The sequence below is a fragment of the Taurulus bubalis genome, assembly GCF_910589615.1.
Source record: "Taurulus bubalis genome assembly, chromosome: 16".
In the NCBI taxonomy this organism is placed as follows: Eukaryota; Metazoa; Chordata; class Actinopteri; order Perciformes; family Cottidae; genus Taurulus; species Taurulus bubalis.
The window spans coordinates 5,478,923-5,501,389 of record NC_136604.1 but is presented as its reverse complement, the minus strand read 5'-3'; the positions used below and the strand labels follow the sequence as shown (position 1 = coordinate 5,501,389).

Genomic DNA, 22,467 nt, shown 5'->3' with positions numbered 1-22,467 from the left:
CTCTGGGCGACCCCTCTCAGCCTCTTTTTTTATCACTTTAATTCCATAAGCAGCAGATCAAAGCTCGCGGCCTCGGGCTGCTGTTACCAGACACGGTGTTTGACGTGCCGTTGGAGGGGGATACTGGAGCTAAACTGCTTGATGAGAAATGCAGTCGGGGGCCGCTAATCTCAAGCCATGTCTCTGCTTCTCTCTTATAGAAGGGAGCTGTCGCTGTAATGTCTGTACTTTACGCCACCCTTTCTAATATATTCCAGACCCTAAATGTTTTTTCCCCCCGACAAAAGTTCCATTGAAAATGCTCCCTTGAAATATATTTCTAAAGATGTATTCATACTGAATAAACCAAAGCATGTGACCAGATGGATGAGAACATCCCTTTGTTGTGCTGACGTGCTCCTTAGTGCCCAGTGAGGGGAAATCCAAATGTCGATGATATTTTTGGTATGCTTCCAAATTCTGGAAACAAAAGCCAGCTCCGTGAAGAAACGGATTTCCCAGTTTGAGGTGGAAGAACTCGATTGACCCGCGGCTGAGGCTAAACAAACTGGAACAGGCCTCATCGCCCGCCACCAGAGGCCGACCTCACGGATGCTCTTTTGGCTGAACGGGATCAAATCTCTGCCGCCAGTTTTCCAAATCTTGTGGAGAGTCTTCAGAGGAGAGTGGAAGTTGTTCAACACAAACGTAGCTAAGAAGTGTTGTGTTTTTGCCGGCTGTGGCGAGAGCCTTTTGGTGCTTTTACGTGACCTCAAGGTCACCGTAGTTCTCCGACACAGTTGTGAACCTGCTGTAACGTGAGACGCCGCCTGAGGTCCGTTGCTCCTAAAGTGGTGTTATTTGGCTTCTGAGCGAGGCGGACAAGCAAACCACGGTTTTGCAATCACGGGTCACTTTGCAGCACTCTTGGAAAGAGGAGGAGTGAGCGGAGGCGCGTCCAGTTTGTTGTCTCTTATAAAGAACTGTATACTGCGTTCAAAGACGGCCCTGCTCTTTGGGCAAATAGAGCTAAAAGGTTTTCTTTCCCTCACGCTTCTGGTTGTTTTGGACCCATCGAGCATGCTCAGTAGAGTCCTTCTCTTGTCGAGTTTGTTCAGATCATGATCATTTGAGACTTCCTCTGTGACTTTCTGTTTCTGGGGATAGAACAATGGTAGACGGGTGTAAATGGCTACAGGAAATAAGATGTGTGATTCATTTGCTTTCTCTCTTTTTCTTGTCCAACTTTCATTAATAAGAAACGCTTGAATTCAAAATAACGCAGCCAACCCTTGTTACACAACATAAACTAATTGGTCCAACTTTCCCCTTTTTATGTTCTCAGAAAAGTTGATCCAAATCAACTCCAGGCTCACACAAGTCACGTTTCCAGCTGCCAGCATAGCGCATTACATGCACTTCTCTATCGGTCTTTGTGAAACTAACAACAAGCTCGTGGAGCCGGAGCCCCGGAGGAGGGTGGCGAGTCACGGCCCGTCTGATAAACTAACGAGGGGAGGGACTCGGTCACGCTCTCGGCTCCCTGAAGGCGGCTCCCGAGCCTCCGGCCACCAAGCGAGCTCAGATTAGCCGTTAAATGAGCCGACTGTTGGATTCATTAAAGGAGGGCTGTGTTCACAAGCACCATCCTCCTTTTGCTGTGATGAATTCAAGTGAAGAAATCCAATGGATTTTCCTGGTTATTTTCACACAGGGAATTTTTGTTGTCCCGTCTTGTGGCGGGGAGCAATTGCAAAATGTTTCCGGTACCAGAGAGGGAGAGGAAAATGAGAATAGAACACTAAACATTCAAATAAAAGTGTCACCCTGGATCTGTAACATAATTAAAAAGCTGCATTTCGTCAATATTAAGATAAGATAAATATTTTTTTAAACGCAGTTGTAGACTTGATACGGCTGCTCTCAATTCATGCTCAATGTTGAGCTTCGATCTATATACTGTTTTGAGAGACACAACAGCAGAAAAGACCTCACGGAGATCTGTAGGCTTTTAGCAAAACGGCAAGAATCGGCGAGTCGCGCATGCGCGTATTTAAAAAATGTTGTTAAGAATTTGCCTCTCCCCGCCTGTAATACCTCCGCGCCCCACTAGAGGGTTGCACCCCACAGTATAAGAACCACTGTGCTAAGTGATGATTGAGAGTGATTACTTTTGTATGAGTATATAGATAGTTTTTCAGATCATTGTACCTTGAAGGGTATGTTTGTGTTTCGCTCCGGTAAGAAGGTCCTGGGCCCTATTTCTCAAAGAATTAGAAATTAATGAGAAAATGTATCGGCTAATTTGAAGTACTTCATCACCCAGATCAATCAGATTATATTTACGAATAAATATATACTTATGAGGATATATGTACTGTATGCACGTATGAATCATGTACTGTATATGTGTATATGAGTTTGAATATGTGTATGGGCGGATCAGTATGTATGTATTATTCATAATCAGAAATTCAATCAATTGAAGCAATGAAAACAAATTGTGTGTGATTCTCTGTATTCTCATCACGATCACCTTAATCATGTTCTACAATAATGATATGCATGGTGTACTAATAACACTGTCATATAATTATGAGTGCTTTCAACACATCCATAAGTTTCTTAAGAACTAAATAAACTTAAGAACAGCGGCATGCAGCGGCTGATAGTCTGTGTCTGAGACGGCGATCAGCTGCGCCTGCGGTGATCAATGTCCGCGGCTCGAGAAGTTCTCGTAAATAAATTATTTCTTGCCGGCAAAATCTATATCGCCGCGTACAGGAAGTCATGATGATGTAAAGGATGGATCCTGGCGATCTGAAAGAACTCTCTCCCTATAAAACTAATATAACTAAAATCGCTCCTTCATCAATGAGGAAGGGAGCTGCCTTTTTTGTCCGGTGGGAGTGTCCAGCTTATCCAGTGAATTTCAGTAAGCCTGCCCGGGAGCAGGTTTAAATTTTTGGATGTGTTGCTATGGTGATTAATCTAAGCTTGCTTCGAGAAACCGAGAAAGCCAGACCTACGTCATCTTATCCTGACAATTAGCCCGCTAACTCAGTAAGCCAGGTACGAGAAATAGGGCCCTGGACTCCTCCTGTTCTGTTTATGTATTGTCTTTGGTCTTGCAGTACAAAAAGCACTAATCGATAGTTGCTGCCCTAGAATAAATAAGTACATCAAAAGATATGTTTTCCCAAGGTCAAGAATGAATCTCCGAGCTTAAGTGTCACTCGTCTTACATTGGCGAGGTAGTCCCTCTCCCAGGCTCGGCTGACTCCCCAGTCCTTCCTGTCTCCGCTCAGAGCCGTCAGAGCCGCCACTTTGGCCCGAACCTCCAGCATGTCAGACGGGGGGATGTTCTTCACGATCTGCCTCGCCCACCACCTGACAACAAGGGATGGGAACAAGGCACCATGTCACGTGGGCGGAATAATACATCAAAGGCTACAAAAGAAATGATAAAAAATACAGTAGGAGGAACGGCTTCAAGATTAGGTCTGTGAGGGGATAAAAATAAACTCCCTCTGTAGTGCCAAAACATATCTGTGCTGTTCCAAAACTCACACGCCCAGAGAATCCTCCAAGTTATTCTGCAGTCGCTGAGAATTAATTGAAACTGAAGAAAATTCAAATCTGCCAGGGAGAACATTTTTTTTGTTTTCAATGCAAATGAGTGTTTAAGATCTTAATGAGAGCATCGATGCCACTTTAACGTCTGCGCGTTCAATTAGAAGCGACAGCCGGGAGAGACTGGTCACCAAAGGCCTGCTTGTACTGTATTGTTTTGTTTGGCTTGTGCACCATTTTACAGTGAAACATATACAGCAATACTGAAGGAAATTAAAATAAGGATGCAATAGCCATAGCAGGACATAGTGCAAATGTACTTCCAACACTTGGACTGATATTTGGTACTAGTTAAAGATGACACTCTAACAACTTGTGTTTTTAGAGCTGCCTTGAGTACAGCTAGCTGTTTCTGACGATTTTCAGTCTTTATGCTAAGCTAAAATAACTGGCTGTCGACTGTAGTTTAATATTTACCTTACAAAATGTAAAACTATTCCTTTAAAGAACTGAACAGAAATGACCATATTTGGACTGTGGAGGAGTGATGTAGAGCTCTGGCAGCAACCTGTCAATCACCTTGTAGCCCCGCTCTTAATGACCATAATCTACTAAATGACCATCATGCTGTTTTGAAGAAGACTTGGAACTTGAGATTGAGACCATAAACTCATGTTTACTGAGGGAATAAATCATTAGAGAAGTAGACTTCTATACAATCAGACTTCTCTTTGCCCCTGATGGACATAGAGAAGGCAAGTTTTAAGACACTTCCACATTGGCTTCACTTGTCTGAACCGGAAGTTGTTTCAAGTAAAAAATGGTTAAAGACTCAATATTGAGGAGAAATATTTGACATTGTTGTTTTTTCTGAAGCATGAGTTTCTCTCTGTGGGATCTGACCTGCGATGCAGCATGACTGTGTTGTTGTGAAACTGGGACAGAGCCACAGGCGGGGTCGGCCACTCCACGCTCTTTCCGTAGTCGGCCATGGTTCGCACATTAGCGAACCTCCTCTCCACCTCCCAGAAGTGGGCCTTCACCTTGTAGCGCTTATAGCAGCCCATGATGGCGTAGATGGCCCTCATTCGCCGGCACCTCCTACGAGCCAAAGCCCCACGCCACACCTTTCGGGGAAAAAGAGGGGAACGTTTTGAAGACAGGAAGCGATGAGCGAGTCCCACTGAGCTGCAGACGAACTCATGCTCCAGTTAAAGAGCCAGACTTCTCTGCAGAGTCATCAAAGTAGGTCAGGGGAGCGAGAAAGGGAGAAGGATGTTTTGTTGAGCGAGTGAAGTAATTGACTGTAATGTAACTGTAGCTCTGGATCCCATTAATTATTCCCATTATTGCTCCAGGAAATTAGGATTCAAGCTGGCAGATGAATTTCAGTCAAAGATAACCAGGAGCAACGTATTCAGGAGGCTGAGGCAAACCGCGGTCTCCACTCTGAGACCCTGAGGCCCACGTTGGGAACCGGGGAAGATAACGTTGCAGGGGATTGACTGAGATCACATGAACGAAAGCTGCTCGCGACATTAAATTAGGTCTGTGTGTCAATTAGTTGTACAGTCGGATCGATACAGCCTCATCAAAGTGCATGCACGGCCTTTAAAAACATCCGTGGGGATCTGATATTTCACATTTCCAGTTGTGCCGGTGGACGAATATCAAAAGCGAGAAATAAAATGGTGACACTGATACTAAGTATGGCCGACCTTCTGCAGGAAGAGCACCAGGATGGGGATGAGGGCGGCTCTCTCCTGCTCCAGGGTGAAGAGAGACCGCGGCGTTCGGACGAACAGCTTGGTGTGTCCGTACGCCACATCGTCCTGGAAGCCGTGCTGGGTGACGATGGCCTCCACGGCCTCTCTGTCCGAGCCCATCAGGTGGTTCGGCCAGGTGTACTCGCACGTCATTTTATACCTGCGGCAACAAGAGCGCTGTTCAGTGCATCTACAAAAGTCAAACAGGTGCTCTTTTAATCCCCCTGGGGGAGTGTTTTTAGTCTGTGGTTGTATTTAAATGTACTAGTCATGGGAAGTACTATTATTATACTATTATTATATTACTGTATTATTATACTGTTGAATAATGTCTTCTGTGGGTTTGGAGATTTGTCAGGTGGAAGAAAATGATTGAATTTACATCAGATGATTATTAAGGATGTGGGCAGTGAATAAAAGAAAAAAGAAGCCATCAAGTTGCATTATGGGAAGTGTAGGCTCTCGTGGATCTTGACATATATAGATATATCTATATACATATATAGATATTGATATATGTACACACTTGGCCTCTGCTGTATCACATCATCTAAATTCCCTGCAGTACTTTGAAAATTAAGTATCTTCAGACAATAAAAATAAATCAGATTTTACTTGATTTTGTACATTTTTGTGAACTCTTTCTGTGCATCATTGATCTCCACTGTTAAATGTAATTTGGAGACTTATAATTATAATTGTATCATAGCAGTAAGGAGTACTGCAGAGTTGCACACTCCTTCCTCCACAAATGAGCTAAAAAGACAACTTGGTCACGGAGGAGTTGACCATCGAGGACGCTGCAGGACTCGAGCTTCACAGCATCACGTTCTCTCACCGCTGCAGGACGCGAGCGTAATGCTGCCTGTAGGCAAAGCCCGCTCTGCGCACCATCACGTTCTCCATCAGGCCGAGGTAGGCCACCTGGTGCTGGCAGCGAGCGTCGTCGAACAGCACCGGAGACTTCATCTCGTTGGGCTTTATGCAGCGCACGTAGTAGGGCTCCTGCAAGACAAGACAAAAGAGATGCGGGCAATCCTCTCAGGATACAGTGGAGGGGTCCTTTTTTTATTTCAATAAGACAACACTTTTTTACTTTTTTTGTCATTTCCCAGCTGGGATCCATGAAATAGCACATCATCCCATTGCTGCAACTAACGTATGCATCAATTTACATGAATATATACTGCAAGACTGAAGTATGCCAATAGAAGTACTAACATAGCAGGACACAGTGCACACGTGCTTCCAACACTTTTCAGTGTTTGCTTGATCGAGACAATATTTTTTAATAACACTCTTGTTTTATCACCTGCACAAACTTGTGCTTGTCTTTGAATTATTTCTTTTTCTGTGCATGTTTTTCATCACTGCTGTGTTCATCACTGTGCGTGTAAATAAACTAAGACAGCCGAGCCGCGACACTGACAAACCGAGTTCACTGACCTTAATCGCACTTTCGACAGACGCTACAGTGAGCAGCTGAGCCTCATAACACATCTACTTATTAACAGCGCCTTCAACCGCACATCACATCTGCGAAGGCGATAAAGCCTCCAGTGTGGAGTAACGGCTGGGCGCCTGCACCTTGACAGGGATCTCTGAGGGGACGCGCTGTCCTGTCGCAGAACAGAGACGGCCGTGTTTTCACTGCCTCTCACTCTCTGTCCGTGGACGATGGTGGAACAAAGACACTTTCGATGATGCATGTGCACTGTGTGCCCCCGGTTTCAGCTCCAGTTCAGTTAATTGGGAGGGGAGCAGACTAGATGGGCCGAATGGGCCCAGGTGCTCCTGTTCGGCAGCAGAAGAAAAAATCTGCTCTTTCAACGTGACCTGAAGGTTGCCAGGGGAGCTGCCTTTCATTTTACCTCAGCCACGCCGAGATGAGACGCTGTGACAGCCTGACAGCAGGCCGTCCCAAAATAACAGCAGGAAATGTCAGACTTCAGTCGGCGAGATGAGGCCAGGAGAGGAGAGCAGCACATCTTGTGGTCCTGCACCACCTCCCGACTTTACCAAGTCTTTATCAACCCCCACGCAGCCGGACAGGATGAGGACGAGCGACCTACAAAAAACTACTCTCTGACACTGAAAAACCCCACATTGCCATGTACTGTACAGTATGTGCGTTTCCCTGCTGGACGGCTGCGCGCTGCATCTTGTTCCGCATGTTTGTTGTGCATGGTGACGAGCAGTCACACACAGCCTCAGAATAGCCTATGACTCATTGAGGCTTTACAGGACCAGAACAGGCAAACTGGTGCAGAGCATCTTCCTGTTGATGGCAGCGTGTAAACTGGGGAGAAGATCTACGTCTGTGCTAAACACTCCAACTCCAACATGAAAATGTGATCACAAAATCAAACCTTTGGTTACCCAAAACACAGAACTACATATTTGGTCAAAATATGATCTGTATTACCATATGAACATTATTATGCCATAGAAAGGTATGAAGTCAAAGCACAGTACCTCAACACAAGACAGCTGTAGCTGTAGCTGTAGCCGCGGCTCGCCTAAAGCTAAACGACATTTACTTATTAACAAATATCTATTTTGATGAATCCTCCCTTTCTTATTCCACATAACTAAATAAAGCAGTCAGCCAAATCCATTAATGACAGAGACAAAACAAGCTAAACTCATGCTAAAGTGAGCTAGCTTAGCAGCACTCACTAACTGTGAAGCTAATTTGACCGCTACAGTAAGAGACATATCCAATGTTTGCTAGCTGGTGAGACAGACATGTAGCTTTAGAAAAAGCGGCACTCATTCAGACACAGGTCGGAGCTGTGATGTGCCCACGGATAATATTATGAACCAATATTATGAACCCAGACACAGGGGCGTTTGATGTTCCGAAGTTTGTGGGACTTCCACAACAAGTATAAAGCAGAACTAGTGGTTATTTACATGGTGGATGGCGGAAACGGCAACTGTTTTCACGGAGTAGAGCCACGGAAAAGCCGCGCCCCCTTTCCACCGCCAAAAAGCGAATGAAGTGAATTTACCACATAAAGTCGAGCGAGTAAACTCAGGCGAAAAAGCGTTGCGAAAAAGGTGTGAACGCAGCATTAGGAGCTAAACTCATTTATTATATTGATTTTACTAATTAATAATAGGCAGAAAGACAAAACCGATATACAATCAATTCCTCTGAACTATATGCCTAAATACTTTCTTGAGGTAAAATAATCAGCCTGAAGAGTTCATTTTCCTGAGCAGAGAACCACAGCTTCCGCACATGGTCAAAGGGAAGGGAACAGGAAGTCAATCTTAAGCCGAAACCACTGACCTTGCAGCCCAGTTTATCCACCAAGGCCACAATGGAGTTCTTGAAGAGGGTGGCCGCGGTCAGAGGTCGCTTGGTGACTTCTGTGATGCTCAGCTGACCATCTGGCCACATCTCCTTCAGAACTTGGTTGGCACTACGAGAGGAATAAAGGTCATTAACTGGGTCAGCAGAGGAGTGATGTGCAAAGAACTCTTTAGACACTTAACCCAGTTTCTGAACTGTCAAGAGCATCGTGATATTTGGCACCTGTTATACATGAGACGCTTGAAATCTTGGAAAAGCAGGTCCTTGTTTTTGTCCAAAAAGCCCTCGACGGAATATCTGTGATGGATGTAGAGGGAGAGAGGGAGAGTAATTGAAGTAGCTCTAAAGAAGGAGGGATGTCCCACTTAAGAGCACTTGGACTGAAGTGGTGTGTCAAAAAAAGAGGTTAGAATCACAAGGTAGTCACAGTTTACACAGCAGGCGTACGTCTCTAAAAGGGTCACTCTCACTATGTCAACGGCCTCCACTACTTCAAATGATTCACAGTCCTCAGGCTGGGGGATTAGACAATTTACAAATTAGGAACGCGCTCAGATTCCCCCTGCGGCTAACGTTTTGGAGGGGAAGAAAAAAACTGTCTACAAACTAATCTGTCTGCCTTTTTTCTTCTTTTTTTTTAAACTGCTCAGTTGGTTTTGCTGAGGCATCAGCGGGAGGTCACGTTACATAAGCCGTCCAGCCCGGGGGGAAGAGAGTAGTGTAAGCGTTGCCTCAAATAAACCCCTCCCTCTCCTCTCTTGTTCACAATGTAACAATACATTACATAGTGTGGATGGTTTTCTAAAAAACATGCATCCTGCATTTAATATTCTACTTTGTATTATCAGCGAAATGTGCTTAAAAAAAAGATGAGATACTTGTTCCACAGAAAAATAGCCCATGTGAGTGATGTATTATTCTATATTTTTACTTTGAAATACAGTTGTGTCAAATCCAGTGGTTCCCAAGTGAAGATATCCACCAAAGTGAAGATATATTTGGGTGTGGCGAGGTGATGAATGGGAGAGGAAAAAATAAATAGGTGTGCAAAGTAATTTTTTGTTCTCTAATCTCAAAGAGTTATTTAAATGAAATCAGGTCACAAGACAAAAAGCTTGGAAGACACTCGCTCACAATAGATCAGTGATGGAGGAAGTCAGATACTTTACTTAAGTAAAAGTACAGCATTGTAAAAATACTCCATCACATGTAAAAGTCCTGCATGACAAATTCTACTTCGGGAAATGTACAGATGTACTGCAGCAAAATGTACTTCAAGCATTACAGTAAAGCTCTTACTAAGACCTCCTAAGACCTCGTTCGACATTGGTCATTGAAATAAGATCATGTGAGAAGTTTATAGTGTAAATGGCTTGCAATCCAATGCACTTCCTATTTTAACATATCAAACTACAAAGTGACCACAGCTGTTAAGTAAATATATAAAGTATACAGAAAAATGGAAATACACATGACACTGTGTAAAGCACTTGAGTAAAGGTACTTCCACCCCTGCAGTAGCTCACCCTCTCTTCCACATACACACACACACACACACACACCAAACCACGGACACACACAGCGTGTTACATGCCGCCTGTGTGGCCCTGTCTGCGACTGTGTCCTAGAATGTCACATCTGGAGGCAAAGAAGCGGAGGCTGGCTATGACAGATGTGTCCCCTTGGCTCACGGTGCGCCGAAAACCACCTGACCCAATCCCGGGGAAAAAAAGCTCACCGGGGAGAGAGAGAGAGAGAGAGAGAGAGAGAGAGAGAGAGAGAGAGAGAGAGAGAGAGAGAGGGAAAGAGCAGTCAGCACAACACGATCACAAGCCACGACACTCATTTACAAGGACAGGACAGGACAGTGCTAGGAGAGGGCGGACAAGAGAGAAAAAGGCAGCGATCCCCCCCAGAGACCTGAGGATGATTTAAAGGGGAAGTATATCAAAGTATGAAGGTCAGGGCTGGTGCAAGGAGAGGGAGGCGTTGCAGAAGGTTTAAAGGGAGATCACGGCGAGAGCACCGCGGCGACAAAGATGTGAGAGTTCTTGCACGGTAGAGGTGCCTGGTGGGGGAATATGATACATCTTACGGCTGCTCAAAGTGCTGCATGTGCAGGCGGAAACACTGCAGGGAGTTAGAAATGTGGACGGCAAAGAGAGTCAGGTGAGTGTTGCAGTACTGAGGGAGGAGAAGAAGAAAAGAGGAAACAGGAAAGAGGAGGAAGAGGAGGAGGAGGAGGAGGAGGAGGGAGCGAAGTAGGTCAAAGCTTGGGATCGTGGTGGTGCGTTGAGTGGTGGTGGGTGGCGAGGATGAGGGTATATTTAGCCAGTGGAGACTCAGATGTGGTTTGGTGGGACAGGGAGCAATATACCAGGGGTGACAGCTCACAGAGAGCGACCCCCGCCAGGAGGCGGGGTGACGGGGACGCGCAGTGACAGGGACGGCCGTCTGTCATCACCGCTGCAGGTCCGTCACGCATGCTCTTTACCCGGCGGGAAAAGTGTGTTTACTCCAGCACTGTACTTAATTATATGCATTTTGTATTACATGTGATGTCGTATAACATCACTAAATCCAGGTTAAAGTGTTTCTACACTACAACTTTACCTCAAGGTGCTGGGAGACAGTCTCAGTTTAACACTGATGCCTCTGCAGGACCTCCATCAGTAAACGAGTCCATCAGGGAGAACACTGGATATTTCTATAAAGTTAATATTAACGCTCGTCATCGGTGTCATTCTGTAAATCTTTTAATCCGGAAAGCACTTTGTGCTTAAGCTTGAAAAGTGCTGTATAAATAAGATTATTATATTATTATGATCTCATGGGGGAAATAATTAACTCCACCTTGCTCATGAATGCCTCAGCAGTAATAATGTTACGCTAGCATAACCCTCACGCCGGTCATTTGTCCACACATACTTATGTTGGTACTTTTACTGGAGTGAAGGATCTGAACACTGCTGAACGTTGACAAGAGGGCGTTCGGAGAGTGATTGTCTGTGAACGCTGTCTTGAGCTTCGGAGATGGATGAAATTGCTCTGTGTTTCAGTGTGTGTTCGACATCGCGTTAGCCCGGATTTCCCCGTGTCGAGGACCCTCAATAAAACCTACTCCACGTCTGCTTGATTGCTTCTGCTGCTACAAAATGGTCTCATCAGATTGCTCCATCCCTCCTCCTCCTCCTTGCTCCCTTGACATATTAGTGTCCTTCTCCTCTCTAGATTGAGGGCAGTGCACGTGAGCAGCGGGGATCTTTTTGAAACCAAAGTCACATCTTGACCACTGTGACGTTTAAATCCAGTGACAAATCAAAGAAGTGGAGCAGTGGTGGAGAAGGAAAACCCAACAAACCCTCTCAGTCTGTGAATGACGAACCAAATGACCACAAACTGAAACACACACATATATATATATATATATATATATATATATATATATATATATATATATATATATATATATATATATATATATATATATACGTATATATATATATATATATATATATATATATATATATATATATATATATACGTATATATATATATATATATATATATATATATATATATATATATATATATATATATATATATATATATATATATACGTATATATATATATATATATGGTGACACGTGTGATGTAGTCATATAAATTCTGTTGGCGTAGCTCTGAAAATCTTGGTTAGAAAATCAAACAACCAAATCTTTCCAAAGACGTAATGATTTACCAAAAGGATCATAATAAATTAAGACTAAAAGGGAAGGGATGGTTTAATATCCTAATTTAAAGCCTGAACAAGTGTCCAAAACACATGTTCCTGTTCTTGTTGAGAACATCACTTGCATCACAGATCCAATTTTTCCTGTAACAGCAACCAATTCTAATTATATTTATTGTGATAAAAAATGAGCATGTGCATTCAAATATTCAACATCTTTCGGAAAGAACTTGACTCCTGATTCTGTACAGTCAACAGTCATGTTTTACATGCCTATGGTTGTGTTGTCTGTATGCCTGAATACAAACGTCACACTATAATATTTTTAGTTTATTGTAATGTTGCATTCCTAATCAAAAGGATCAGAGTTCTGGTTATAAGCCCAGGCACAAATTAACTGTTTTCATTCATAATTTACAATAACTTCTCATCAATGAAGCGACACAACTGACTGTAATGCCTCCATGAAGTCACCCACTGACCTCTCTTCATGAACTCTGTCTCTTGGTCATTGAACACATCACCGCGACAAAGTGTAAGAGCGACTCACGTGACGTCTCCAGCGTAGTGGCGGATACGGAAATGTTTCTGGAAGTCCATGGTTTTGTCGGTGGGGCTGAGCTGGAGATGAAGAGGAGACGCTGTGAGTCATACAGCAAATATTACATACAACAAATATTACATACAACATATTATAAACGATAAACGCCGTGTGAGTTTGAAAAAGCATCTCATGTCGTCTCCTTAAGGCAAAACTCCAGACTGACTGCAACGACATTTTGAAGTCCCTTTTTTTCTTCATTTCCAGTCGAAACTCGGAATAAAACACACAAGAAATACTAAAATACTCCATTTCTATCTGGCAAATCTTGACAAATGAGGATCTCCTCATTACACTTGTCACCTTCAAGATTCAAGATGTTTTTACTGTCATATGCACAGATAATAGAGTTATTCTATACAATGAAATGCTTATTTTGCTGGGTCCTCCTAACACACATAATTAGAATAAACTTAAGGTAAAAAATAAATAAAAATAAGGCACAAAATATAAAAGATATAACAGCATTGCACAAACATATAAATAATACATAATTCACCTTATAAAAACCTTCACATAACACATACATTCCACCTTAAAGTAATGTTGTCTGTGCACTTTATTTTAACTTTAATTTTATATTGTACTGTAGATTTAATTGTAAATATTAATGCTCCCATTTATTGTTAAATGTCATTGTTAAATGTTAAATGTTATGCACCTCCCTCCAGGACAAATTCAACACAACGCAATTAATGGTTCTGATTCTGATTACATTTTTTCAGAACATGTCAACAACACGTCGCCCACTTCCTACAACTAAATGGAGTTACAGCCACGCTTTCCGGAGATCCCTTTTTAAACACGGTTTCAGTTCCCGCCCCCCAGTCCCAACCCACACCGTCCATGTCCCGCTCTGTTCTCACCTTGCGGGAGGTGTAGTGGGGGTGCTGGGCCAGTTTGGTGTCCATGCTCTCCAGGCAGACCGTGTCGGTGACTTTGCCAACAGAGAGGCAAGCCTCGTCCAGGATGGAGATGATGCCCTTGTGGGGCTGCTCCACCAGGTCCACGATGATCTGGTTGTTGAAGTAATCGATCTGCGCGAGAACGGGACGCTTGTTAAGTGAGAGGGAAGTGCGTGTGCTGCGTGTGTGTTTGTTCTAGTGCATATTTGTGCACTTACAAATTTGCTTTTGCACGACCCATCTGTGCCAAATGTATTTCCGTATACTAACGTTTCATAGGAAACTTTTTCACATTAGAAAACTCATTTTAAGGAAAGTGCTTCAGTATTTAGTGTTTCAGTATTCATCCCGAGGGAAATGTGTTGTACAGCTGGCAGATGGCAAGTGTGCAAATATATATAGAGTGCTAAAAAGAAATGTACACAATACCAGAAAAACAAATGGTAACTTTGATATTTGTCCACCTGGACCCTGCAGTCCCATGTTTTTGGGTCTAAGTGACTAACGGATATGAAGCCGGTCCGGTACTGAGGGAGAACGCTGCAGACGGCAGCTGCTAAACGGGCGGTAATGCAATCGCCTTTGGGGAAACTCCTCACCGCCAGAGTACCTCCGCTCAAAGTGCTTGTTTTTGCTGCTGACAGGCTCAGATTGTTGTTGGAAGTGTCTGGCAACATTATGGAAAGATCCCTCCAGAGAATCAGCGCTTGGTCCGCTCTGCTGGTTATTGTGTCATGGGACTCTTTGCTGGAAGACGGGGGGAAGCACCCCGTAGGCCACCAGGGCCACGAAGTGTGCATGGATGAGAGCGGTACCTTTGGACTAATGTTATGTGTCTCCCTCCGTTTCGCTAAACAGCGGTTTGCATCCATAAACGCTACATTAGCGCCACCTAGTGGAGAGGTCTTCCCCTTTAGTTGTGTCACGTTTCTGAGACACAGCAGCCGAACGGTCTCAAGAGGATCCAATCCAATCGGCCGAGATTCCAGTGGATCGCATTTTCATTTTAAAATGTTAACTTGACGATTCGCAAATAGATATGAGGATTGTGAATGTTATTAAGTCAAAAATATGACAATGTATTTATACATACAACATACAACTGTTTGTGTTTACCATGGCTATTCTACTTCAATACTGGACCAGTTTCAAAAATAGTTGTTCCCATTAGTCACTTAGACACAAGCACGTGAGACATTAGGGTTGGGGATATTATATTGTTTAACACGTGATGTCGTCTTTCTGGGGCTGTTAGTTGTTTCATGCTGCTTTGAAAACAAAAGCTGTCTTGTTGTATTTTTGTGTGTGAGGACACTAAAAACACTTTCATTAACTCAAAAACGTTCACTAACTCCCTCCCTTAACCTCCACACATGCATGTATCACCCCTCGGTATGAACACAGGACTGCGTCCTGCACAGCTGCTGAACGTCAGCTGCAAATGCAGGACAGCTGAGCATCAATTGATCTGATTAAAAATGTGTGTGTTCTCTGTGCACTCATTGCACATGAGTGTGTGTGTGTGTGTGTTTGTGTGTGTGTTTGCGTGCTTCTCACGTGTTTCCAGGTGATGCCCTCTCTCTTGTATTCGCCCTGCTCCTGCTTGAGGATGAGCTCGATGAAGAGCTGCTGCAGCTTCTCGTTGCAGTAGTTGATGCAGAACTGTTCAAAGCTGGCCGACAGCAGAGGAACAAACGTCTGAGTAACGGCCTCAGCGGCTTCTTTGCACTTACTGACAAAAAAGGGATACACACCTGTTGTTGTCAAAGATCTCGAAGCCGTAGATATCCAACACGCCAATGACGGTGTTCTTCCCGTGGAGCACGGGGTCGTAGTCTTTGACTTCGATGACGCTGTTGATGCGGCTCACAATCCAGCCGAAGAGTCTCTCGTACAGAGCCTAGGCCGGGGGACGTGAGAGAGTTTGACGGTTAGGAATAATGTGACAACTGTGAAAATGAGCGTCACAGCGTGACAGTCTCCTTCTGAATGAGACGCTTTGTCAAAGTAAATTGAGGAACCTTGACGAAGGCGTCCCGTCCGAAGCAGGCGTCCTGCTCCGTGTGTCCCTTCTCGATGACATCGCCGCCCCCGGTGGCCACCGTGCGGAACAGCAGGCTCTTGCAGACGTTGTCCGGCTCCGTGGCCGTCAGCTCGGCGACGTGGCCGACGGCTTCGAGTCCCAGGATCTGAACGTTCTCGCCGTCGCTCTCAAAGCGCACGTCGCCCTGAGAAACAGAGACGTGACCTGCGGGTGAACTCAAGAACCAGCGGTGCAAAATCTAAAATATACACATATTTTCACATCATTTTAACCCTAGATTATACACATTAACTATTCCTATTTTGAGCAATCCATGCTTCAACATACCAACAGAAGGATGGAGGCCAGGATCTGATAAATTGAGTTAATCTCCTCTGCTGAGAAGCCGATCACTTCCAGGGCACTCAGCACCGCTTTGTGGCTCGAGTGATCGTTGTTGGAGGTCTTAAGAAGGAAAAGGGGATTTGGGATTATCATCATCGGTCAAAACAATATGAGCTGCAGTTCAGAGGGGGCAATCGGGATGGATTTGTCCAATTTTTGCCAATGACTCATTTCAAATGTGTGTATTGAGAAGATGGTTTCATTTTGACACCAACAGACGTTTATCTAAAAGCTCATTTTGCCGGCCGCTGAAAGTGTAGAGGCGACAAACTCACGGCAGCTGCAGCTCCCTCTTTGGTATAGATATAAGCAGCGGGGTCGTTCTGTAGATGCAGCGACTCCAGCATCTCATCTGAGCCTCCACGCAGTAACTGTGATGAATGCCCAGCAAACAGGCAAGTTCAGATCCAATTTGAGAAAATGTATTAGAAGTGCTGGAGCGGCAATCCACGGTATCTTTGATTAGATTTTTTTTTTGGTTTATGTTTTGCAGAACAGATTAGAGTTTACCTGGTAGAAGGAGTGGAAGTTCCTCTCCCCGTCGTGCTGCTGGATCACCCTGGACTTAAACAGGAGAACAGATTATTGCAATGAAACCAACATCCATCCTCCTAACACACTGTCTGTTGGACCAGGTCCTGGGTTGACTGTTCTTACTTTAGTTTTTCTCTAAATTGCTTTCAACTACCCCAAGAGGAACTCTCTGAGTTCAGCAATCAGATGTGTGAGTTACCGACAAACGACAAACAACGTGAGCTCTTAAAGGGGTCAAACAGGTTTTATAGTCCAAAAGAAAAAGTAACACTCTGAACTCAAAGGCAAACATGTCATGTGGCCAAATGTCAAAGGTTTGCTGTACTTTGGTGACCAATCGTACATCCTAAAATAAGTTCTTTGCCCTTTACATTTTTGAAGAATTGAAACCAAAACCTCACATGTACCACTGATGTTTTAGACAACTGAAATGCATCCAATCTCCACAATAGCGACACTCAAAATGTCTGTAATTAGCAGCACGCAGTCAAGGACGGAGCACCCAGATTCAAACCCCCGACCAAGCGACTAAATCACCTCCATCGGTTTCCCGTCAGTGTTTCACATGTCACAGTTTTGTCAGAACCAAACTGCTAACTAGTTGTGCGACCACCACTTTGTCTCCCTATTGCAGAGACAGAGCGTAACAATAAGGGTCCTGCCCTCTGAAGACGAAGCATGGCCCCACCCTTCACACCAGCTCCGGATGCCAGACGGCTCTTCGACAGCATCGCGTACCCCAGGCGAGCCGTTTATTAACGCGCAGCAGCAGCAGCACATTGGCTTCACAGATACATCTATTCGTGGATGTTCCCTCTCACCTCTTTGTCATCACCTCATGAAACATTCATGTTCGGGATAGAAGGCGTAATTTTAGAAACTAAATGAGCAGAACTTTCCTGTACTTTTCCCAATGGCATATAACAAAGTATTGCTTGTGTGTTTCTTGGCCCCCTGAAGGGTCAGAGGCCCTCCGTCTCCCTGCCCGCCCCCACCTTCTCCAGCAGGTAGTTGTTGATGTGTCCTCCGGTGGGTTCCCCGTTGAAGTTGAAGTTGATGTCCATGTACTTGCCGAAGCGGCTTGAATTGTCGTTGCGGTTCGTCTTGGCGTTCCCGAAGGCCTCCAGCACGCAGTTGGACTTGAGCAGCACGTTCTTCACACTGATGGAAACATGGTGGTAACCATTGATGTGAGAAGCAGCCATCGGGGGGGGGGGGGGGGGGGGAAATGGAAAAGAGGGGGATGAATAATGGTGACATCACAGTCTCATGATCCAATTATAGATTTGAGTTGATCAGCACTCACCTCTCCACCTCCGCCCTCTGGCTCGGGTTCGTGATGGCTGCGATGTACTGCATGATGTATTTGCTAGCTTCGGTTTTTCCTGCTCCACTTTCACCTGAAATACCAAACACACACACATATATAAAAACACACAGGGTTCACCACAACGATGAACAAGTCAGTGTCGCTGCAAAATGTATTAATACTTTGCACAATGTCTCGTTGCTCAAACGGCTCTAACAGGGCCACGATGATTATTTATTTATACAAATAAAATGGAACCAACAATGATTCAAATGTTAGAAAATAACACGATTTGCGAATAATATATATTTTTTTTAAGTTTTGGGGACTTTTCTAAAGATATTTTCTGTAAAAGTTTTAAGAAGTGATTGTCAAGGTGATTGTATTCTTATTTATTGTTTTGTCTTCTTTTGTTATGTCTGTTTGTCTGATTGTTTGTTTTCTTCTTCTTTTGTGTACTTTACTATTGTTTGACAAACCTCATTTTTGTATTTATGTTTAATATTAATATATTGAAATGATTAAACTAATTTAAGTGAAAAAAAGAAAAGTGATTTAAAAGACATGGGGGCTTAGAATGTTTTAAGAAAAGATGCCGAAACTTCCAGCTTCTAACATGTGAACATGTGATGATCTTTTTGTCTTCTATAGAGATACACTAAATATCTTTTGAGTTTTGAGTCAGACATAACAAGACATTTAAAGATGTCACCTTGGGCTCAAGGTATCAGAACAAACGATCTGTCGACTAATCCAGAAAATAGATTAAATGATAATAAAAAATAAACTTTGAATGCAGTCCTCGACAGATGGTCTGTCGGTAACTACATAGCTTTTCATCTGGCGCCACACGCTGGCCAAACCTGATGAGCAACAGAGGAAATGGTCAAAGAATAGCAAAGCTGTCCCTCTTTTATCCATCTAGAAGTTTTGTTTTCACACGTGTTATCAGCATCAGTTTCACAGGATGAACGCATCAACAAATGCAATCACGTGTGTGTCGGCCGTGTGGGAGGTCCTGCAGTGACAGCCGTCCGGCAGAGAGTTCCTCATGAGGCGGGAGCAGACAGACCTGATATGACGATGCAGGTATCTTTGGCCCGTCTCTTCATGGCCTTGTAGGCCGCATCAGACACTGCGTACAGGTGAGGAGGGTTCTCATACAGCTCCCGGCCCCGGTACGCATCGATGGTGTCTTTGCCGTAAATGTCCATCTGTCTGTACGGGTTCACGGAGACGACGACTTCTCCGATGTAGGTGTAGATACGGCCCTTCTCAAACCTGTCCAAACAAAAGAAAACACTCACTGACGACATACTTCACATACATACTGGATGCATAAACAATAAAATGATGTGTCATCTCTATATATGTGGTATGTATTCAACAATATGTATGTATGTATGTATTCAGCAAAAGCCTCATGATATTTTCACACCACCTGTGACAAAAACCTTTGAACTACAAGCTCCATAAAGGGTCGTGCACCTTCATTTAACATGTAATTTCCTGACAGGAAGTGACACAAGTGTGTGTACACCGAGAGCAGGAAATGAAACTTGCGGTTCAAAGGGCGTCGCAGCCTCGTGTGGCTCTGTTGCGCTGGGAGAGGTAAAACTGACGTGTCAAAGAGGGTGAGCAAAGGGAAATAGTACTTTAGCGCTGCGGGGATCCAGGCAGGACGCGGGAGCTCTCTCCTCCTTCTGGTGCAGATCCTCTGAAGGTTCTTTCATTTAATGACCAGATTCATCATAACAAAACAAGACAAAAAACACTACAAAAATACTTTGTGAAAAATGATGGTTTGGTTTCAAATTAATGCGAAATTGTAACAAAACCAAACTGCGTGGCTCTATTTCGAGTACCCGCTATGCAAAGGACATGGACAGCAGCCTCCTGCGTGAAAGTCCTTTTAGTCCTTTCAGCCTCCCAGACCTCCTTCGATGGACTCGATTGAAACATTTTGTCTAAAGCAAACGTAATCCACGACAAAATACTTCTCACTATAACTGAAATGTAATTTCTCGGTGACGGGGCTGAAAATGGACGACGTGGTGTTGCTCAAACTACACGGACAGTACGTTAAGTCGTTGGTGTTTTCATGTTAACTTAAAATCAACACGTCTTTCATAATGAGTACTTAACCCTCCTGTTATCTTTTGGGTCAATTTGACCCCATTCAATGTTTAACGTCTCTAAATATATGATTAACATAAAAAAAATTGCTTCATATTTCATTACTTTTCCTAATTTAATGGGGACAACTGGGTATACATAACATTAACATGATGATATGTTTTCAATGTCCTGTACACATCTTGTACACATCGGTCTTTGGGGTCAATGACCCCAGGCTGTTTTAGCTGTATAAAACATGTAAGAAATATCAACATTTTACACACATTTGTTTTGGATGATATTGAGGTCACTTTAACACGCAACTTTATGATCTTCAAAAAGCTTTATGTTTCTATCCTATTATAACCATAACTGTAGTAGTGCGAGCACCACTGATAGTTCACATGACATGCGGAGGGGGAGATATGGTTCAAACATGTAAAAGTTTGCACAGCAGCCTTCTAAACCATTGTTCTTGGTGCTCTGTGTGCTTTCTTTCTGCTCTCTCTCAACTGAAAATGATTTCTAAGGAAAGGTTTTCTGTCCATGAGGTGTTGTCCCATCTCTTTGACCATGAAGGTGACATTGAGGAGAATGTGTCTGAGACAGGGGATGAGGTCCCTGAGGATGAGACCCTCAGTGTTGACCCTCCTGTTGCCTTCCCACTAAAGTTACTGTCCATCTCCCCACTTGAACAACAGGGTGTTGCTAATGTCATCAAAATGGTTCCAGGCCCCACCAGAGACGCCGTCAGCCATGTCCAAGACATACTGCATTTGAGCTCTTCATAACACATCCATGTTTTATTTAAAGGAATATTTAGGTAGTCCTCAAAACAAACATAAAGTACCTGACACTTGAACTTGGGAAAACATTTAAATTATAATCATTTTCTGGAGTTTTAAATTGACGGGATCAAATTGACCCCAAGGGTAAAGATGTCAGTAAATTTGAAGGTAACAGGAGGCTTCATCACTTTTTTCTCACCTCTTTACTTTTATTATAGAATTTTTGAATGCAGGGGTTTACACTTTTTACTTCAGTGAAGACATTTTGAGTACTTTGGACACCAGTGATGTCACAACTTCCTCCCAGTTTCCCCCCGGTATTTATCACAGACTGTATATGGCATTTACATATAGTTGACCACCGTCCCCATTTATGGACTTGGATTTTTTATTTATTTGAGCTGACAAGAAGAACCAGGAAGCATCGTTATTTTTGTTGGAGGGAAGCTCGACTTTGTCTTTAGGAAAGCAGAAGCTGCTTCAGAGTTCAGCTTCACCGCCTGAGACACAGCGAGAGATGATTGTAGCTGAGTCACAGAGAAGGTTGCTCCTATGTTATATATATATATATATATATCTTTATTGTTCTTAAAAATGCAAAAAAAAATGCAAAATGCAAAAATTGCAGAAATTGCTCTAGCACAGCAAATACAGTTTTCCTCCTAGTACCAGTTGGGCTTGGTGCCAAACAGATATAGAGAAGTCAGCCCAGTCTTCTTCCTGGTAATCTATTGACCAATCACGTAACAGGTGACTGACTGAATGTGAGACTACATCTGATGGGAGCTAAAGGGAAACCGAGGAGCACAAATCCTCTGTTGACCGATTTACATTGAAGGCATCGGTTACATCGTGTTAATGAAAACATTCATCTCTGGTAGTTATGGCAACAAATCACCAGCGTGGGCTTCTCTTTCTACCAAGCTTCAGGTTTTGGAGGTATCCTGCTGACAGAGCCCCGAAAAAGTATCGGTGGTGATTACCGGCCTAAAATACAAAAATAAAGAAACGCAAACCCCTGAGGTAGAAAAAGGAAACGCAGAGCAAATCATTGAAGTCGACGCACATCAGCACAAACTGAAGAACCGGCTGACAAGTCTGATCAAGCTGCGAGATGGAACTGAGCAAACGCTATTGGCCAACCGGCACTGGAAGAACTGTGTTCTCTAAATCTAGAGACGTGTTGGCGTTCGTCCTCTGGCGACTGCCTGACTCCTGACAGTCTGAACTGAGGACACGATGCCACCGCGAGAGACACAGAGGAAGTGAGACTGGACAAGTGTCAAGTCCCCAAAGCATTAGAGAGAGAGAGAGAGAGAGAGAGAGAGAGAGAGAGGACAAGACAAGAGAAAAGTGACATATACGGTGAGATATATCCACTGGCTTCACATGACAACCAGTGTGTAGCGC

General features: G+C 43.7%; 1 protein-coding gene across 1 annotated transcript in view; it reads right to left on the bottom strand.

Annotated features, from left to right (window-relative positions):
* myo1g (myosin IG) overlaps nucleotides 1-22,467 on the bottom strand; it is a gene marked incomplete at its 5' end in the record, with an annotated part of 40,759 nt that overhangs the window by 17,880 nt on the left and 412 nt on the right. The window contains 17 exons of the mRNA XM_079231758.1: nucleotides 3,225-3,369; nucleotides 4,456-4,679; nucleotides 5,271-5,478; nucleotides 6,157-6,323; nucleotides 8,617-8,749; nucleotides 8,863-8,937; nucleotides 12,925-12,995; nucleotides 13,842-14,012; nucleotides 15,438-15,552; nucleotides 15,635-15,780; nucleotides 15,902-16,108; nucleotides 16,252-16,368; nucleotides 16,584-16,679; nucleotides 16,819-16,872; nucleotides 17,838-18,003; nucleotides 18,149-18,242; nucleotides 19,224-19,432. Of these exons, the coding sequence (XP_079087884.1) occupies nucleotides 3,225-3,369; nucleotides 4,456-4,679; nucleotides 5,271-5,478; nucleotides 6,157-6,323; nucleotides 8,617-8,749; nucleotides 8,863-8,937; nucleotides 12,925-12,995; nucleotides 13,842-14,012; nucleotides 15,438-15,552; nucleotides 15,635-15,780; nucleotides 15,902-16,108; nucleotides 16,252-16,368; nucleotides 16,584-16,679; nucleotides 16,819-16,872; nucleotides 17,838-18,003; nucleotides 18,149-18,242; nucleotides 19,224-19,432 (2,398 nt within the window). The remainder of the gene's footprint in view (nucleotides 1-3,224; nucleotides 3,370-4,455; nucleotides 4,680-5,270; nucleotides 5,479-6,156; nucleotides 6,324-8,616; nucleotides 8,750-8,862; nucleotides 8,938-12,924; nucleotides 12,996-13,841; nucleotides 14,013-15,437; nucleotides 15,553-15,634; nucleotides 15,781-15,901; nucleotides 16,109-16,251; nucleotides 16,369-16,583; nucleotides 16,680-16,818; nucleotides 16,873-17,837; nucleotides 18,004-18,148; nucleotides 18,243-19,223; nucleotides 19,433-22,467) is intronic.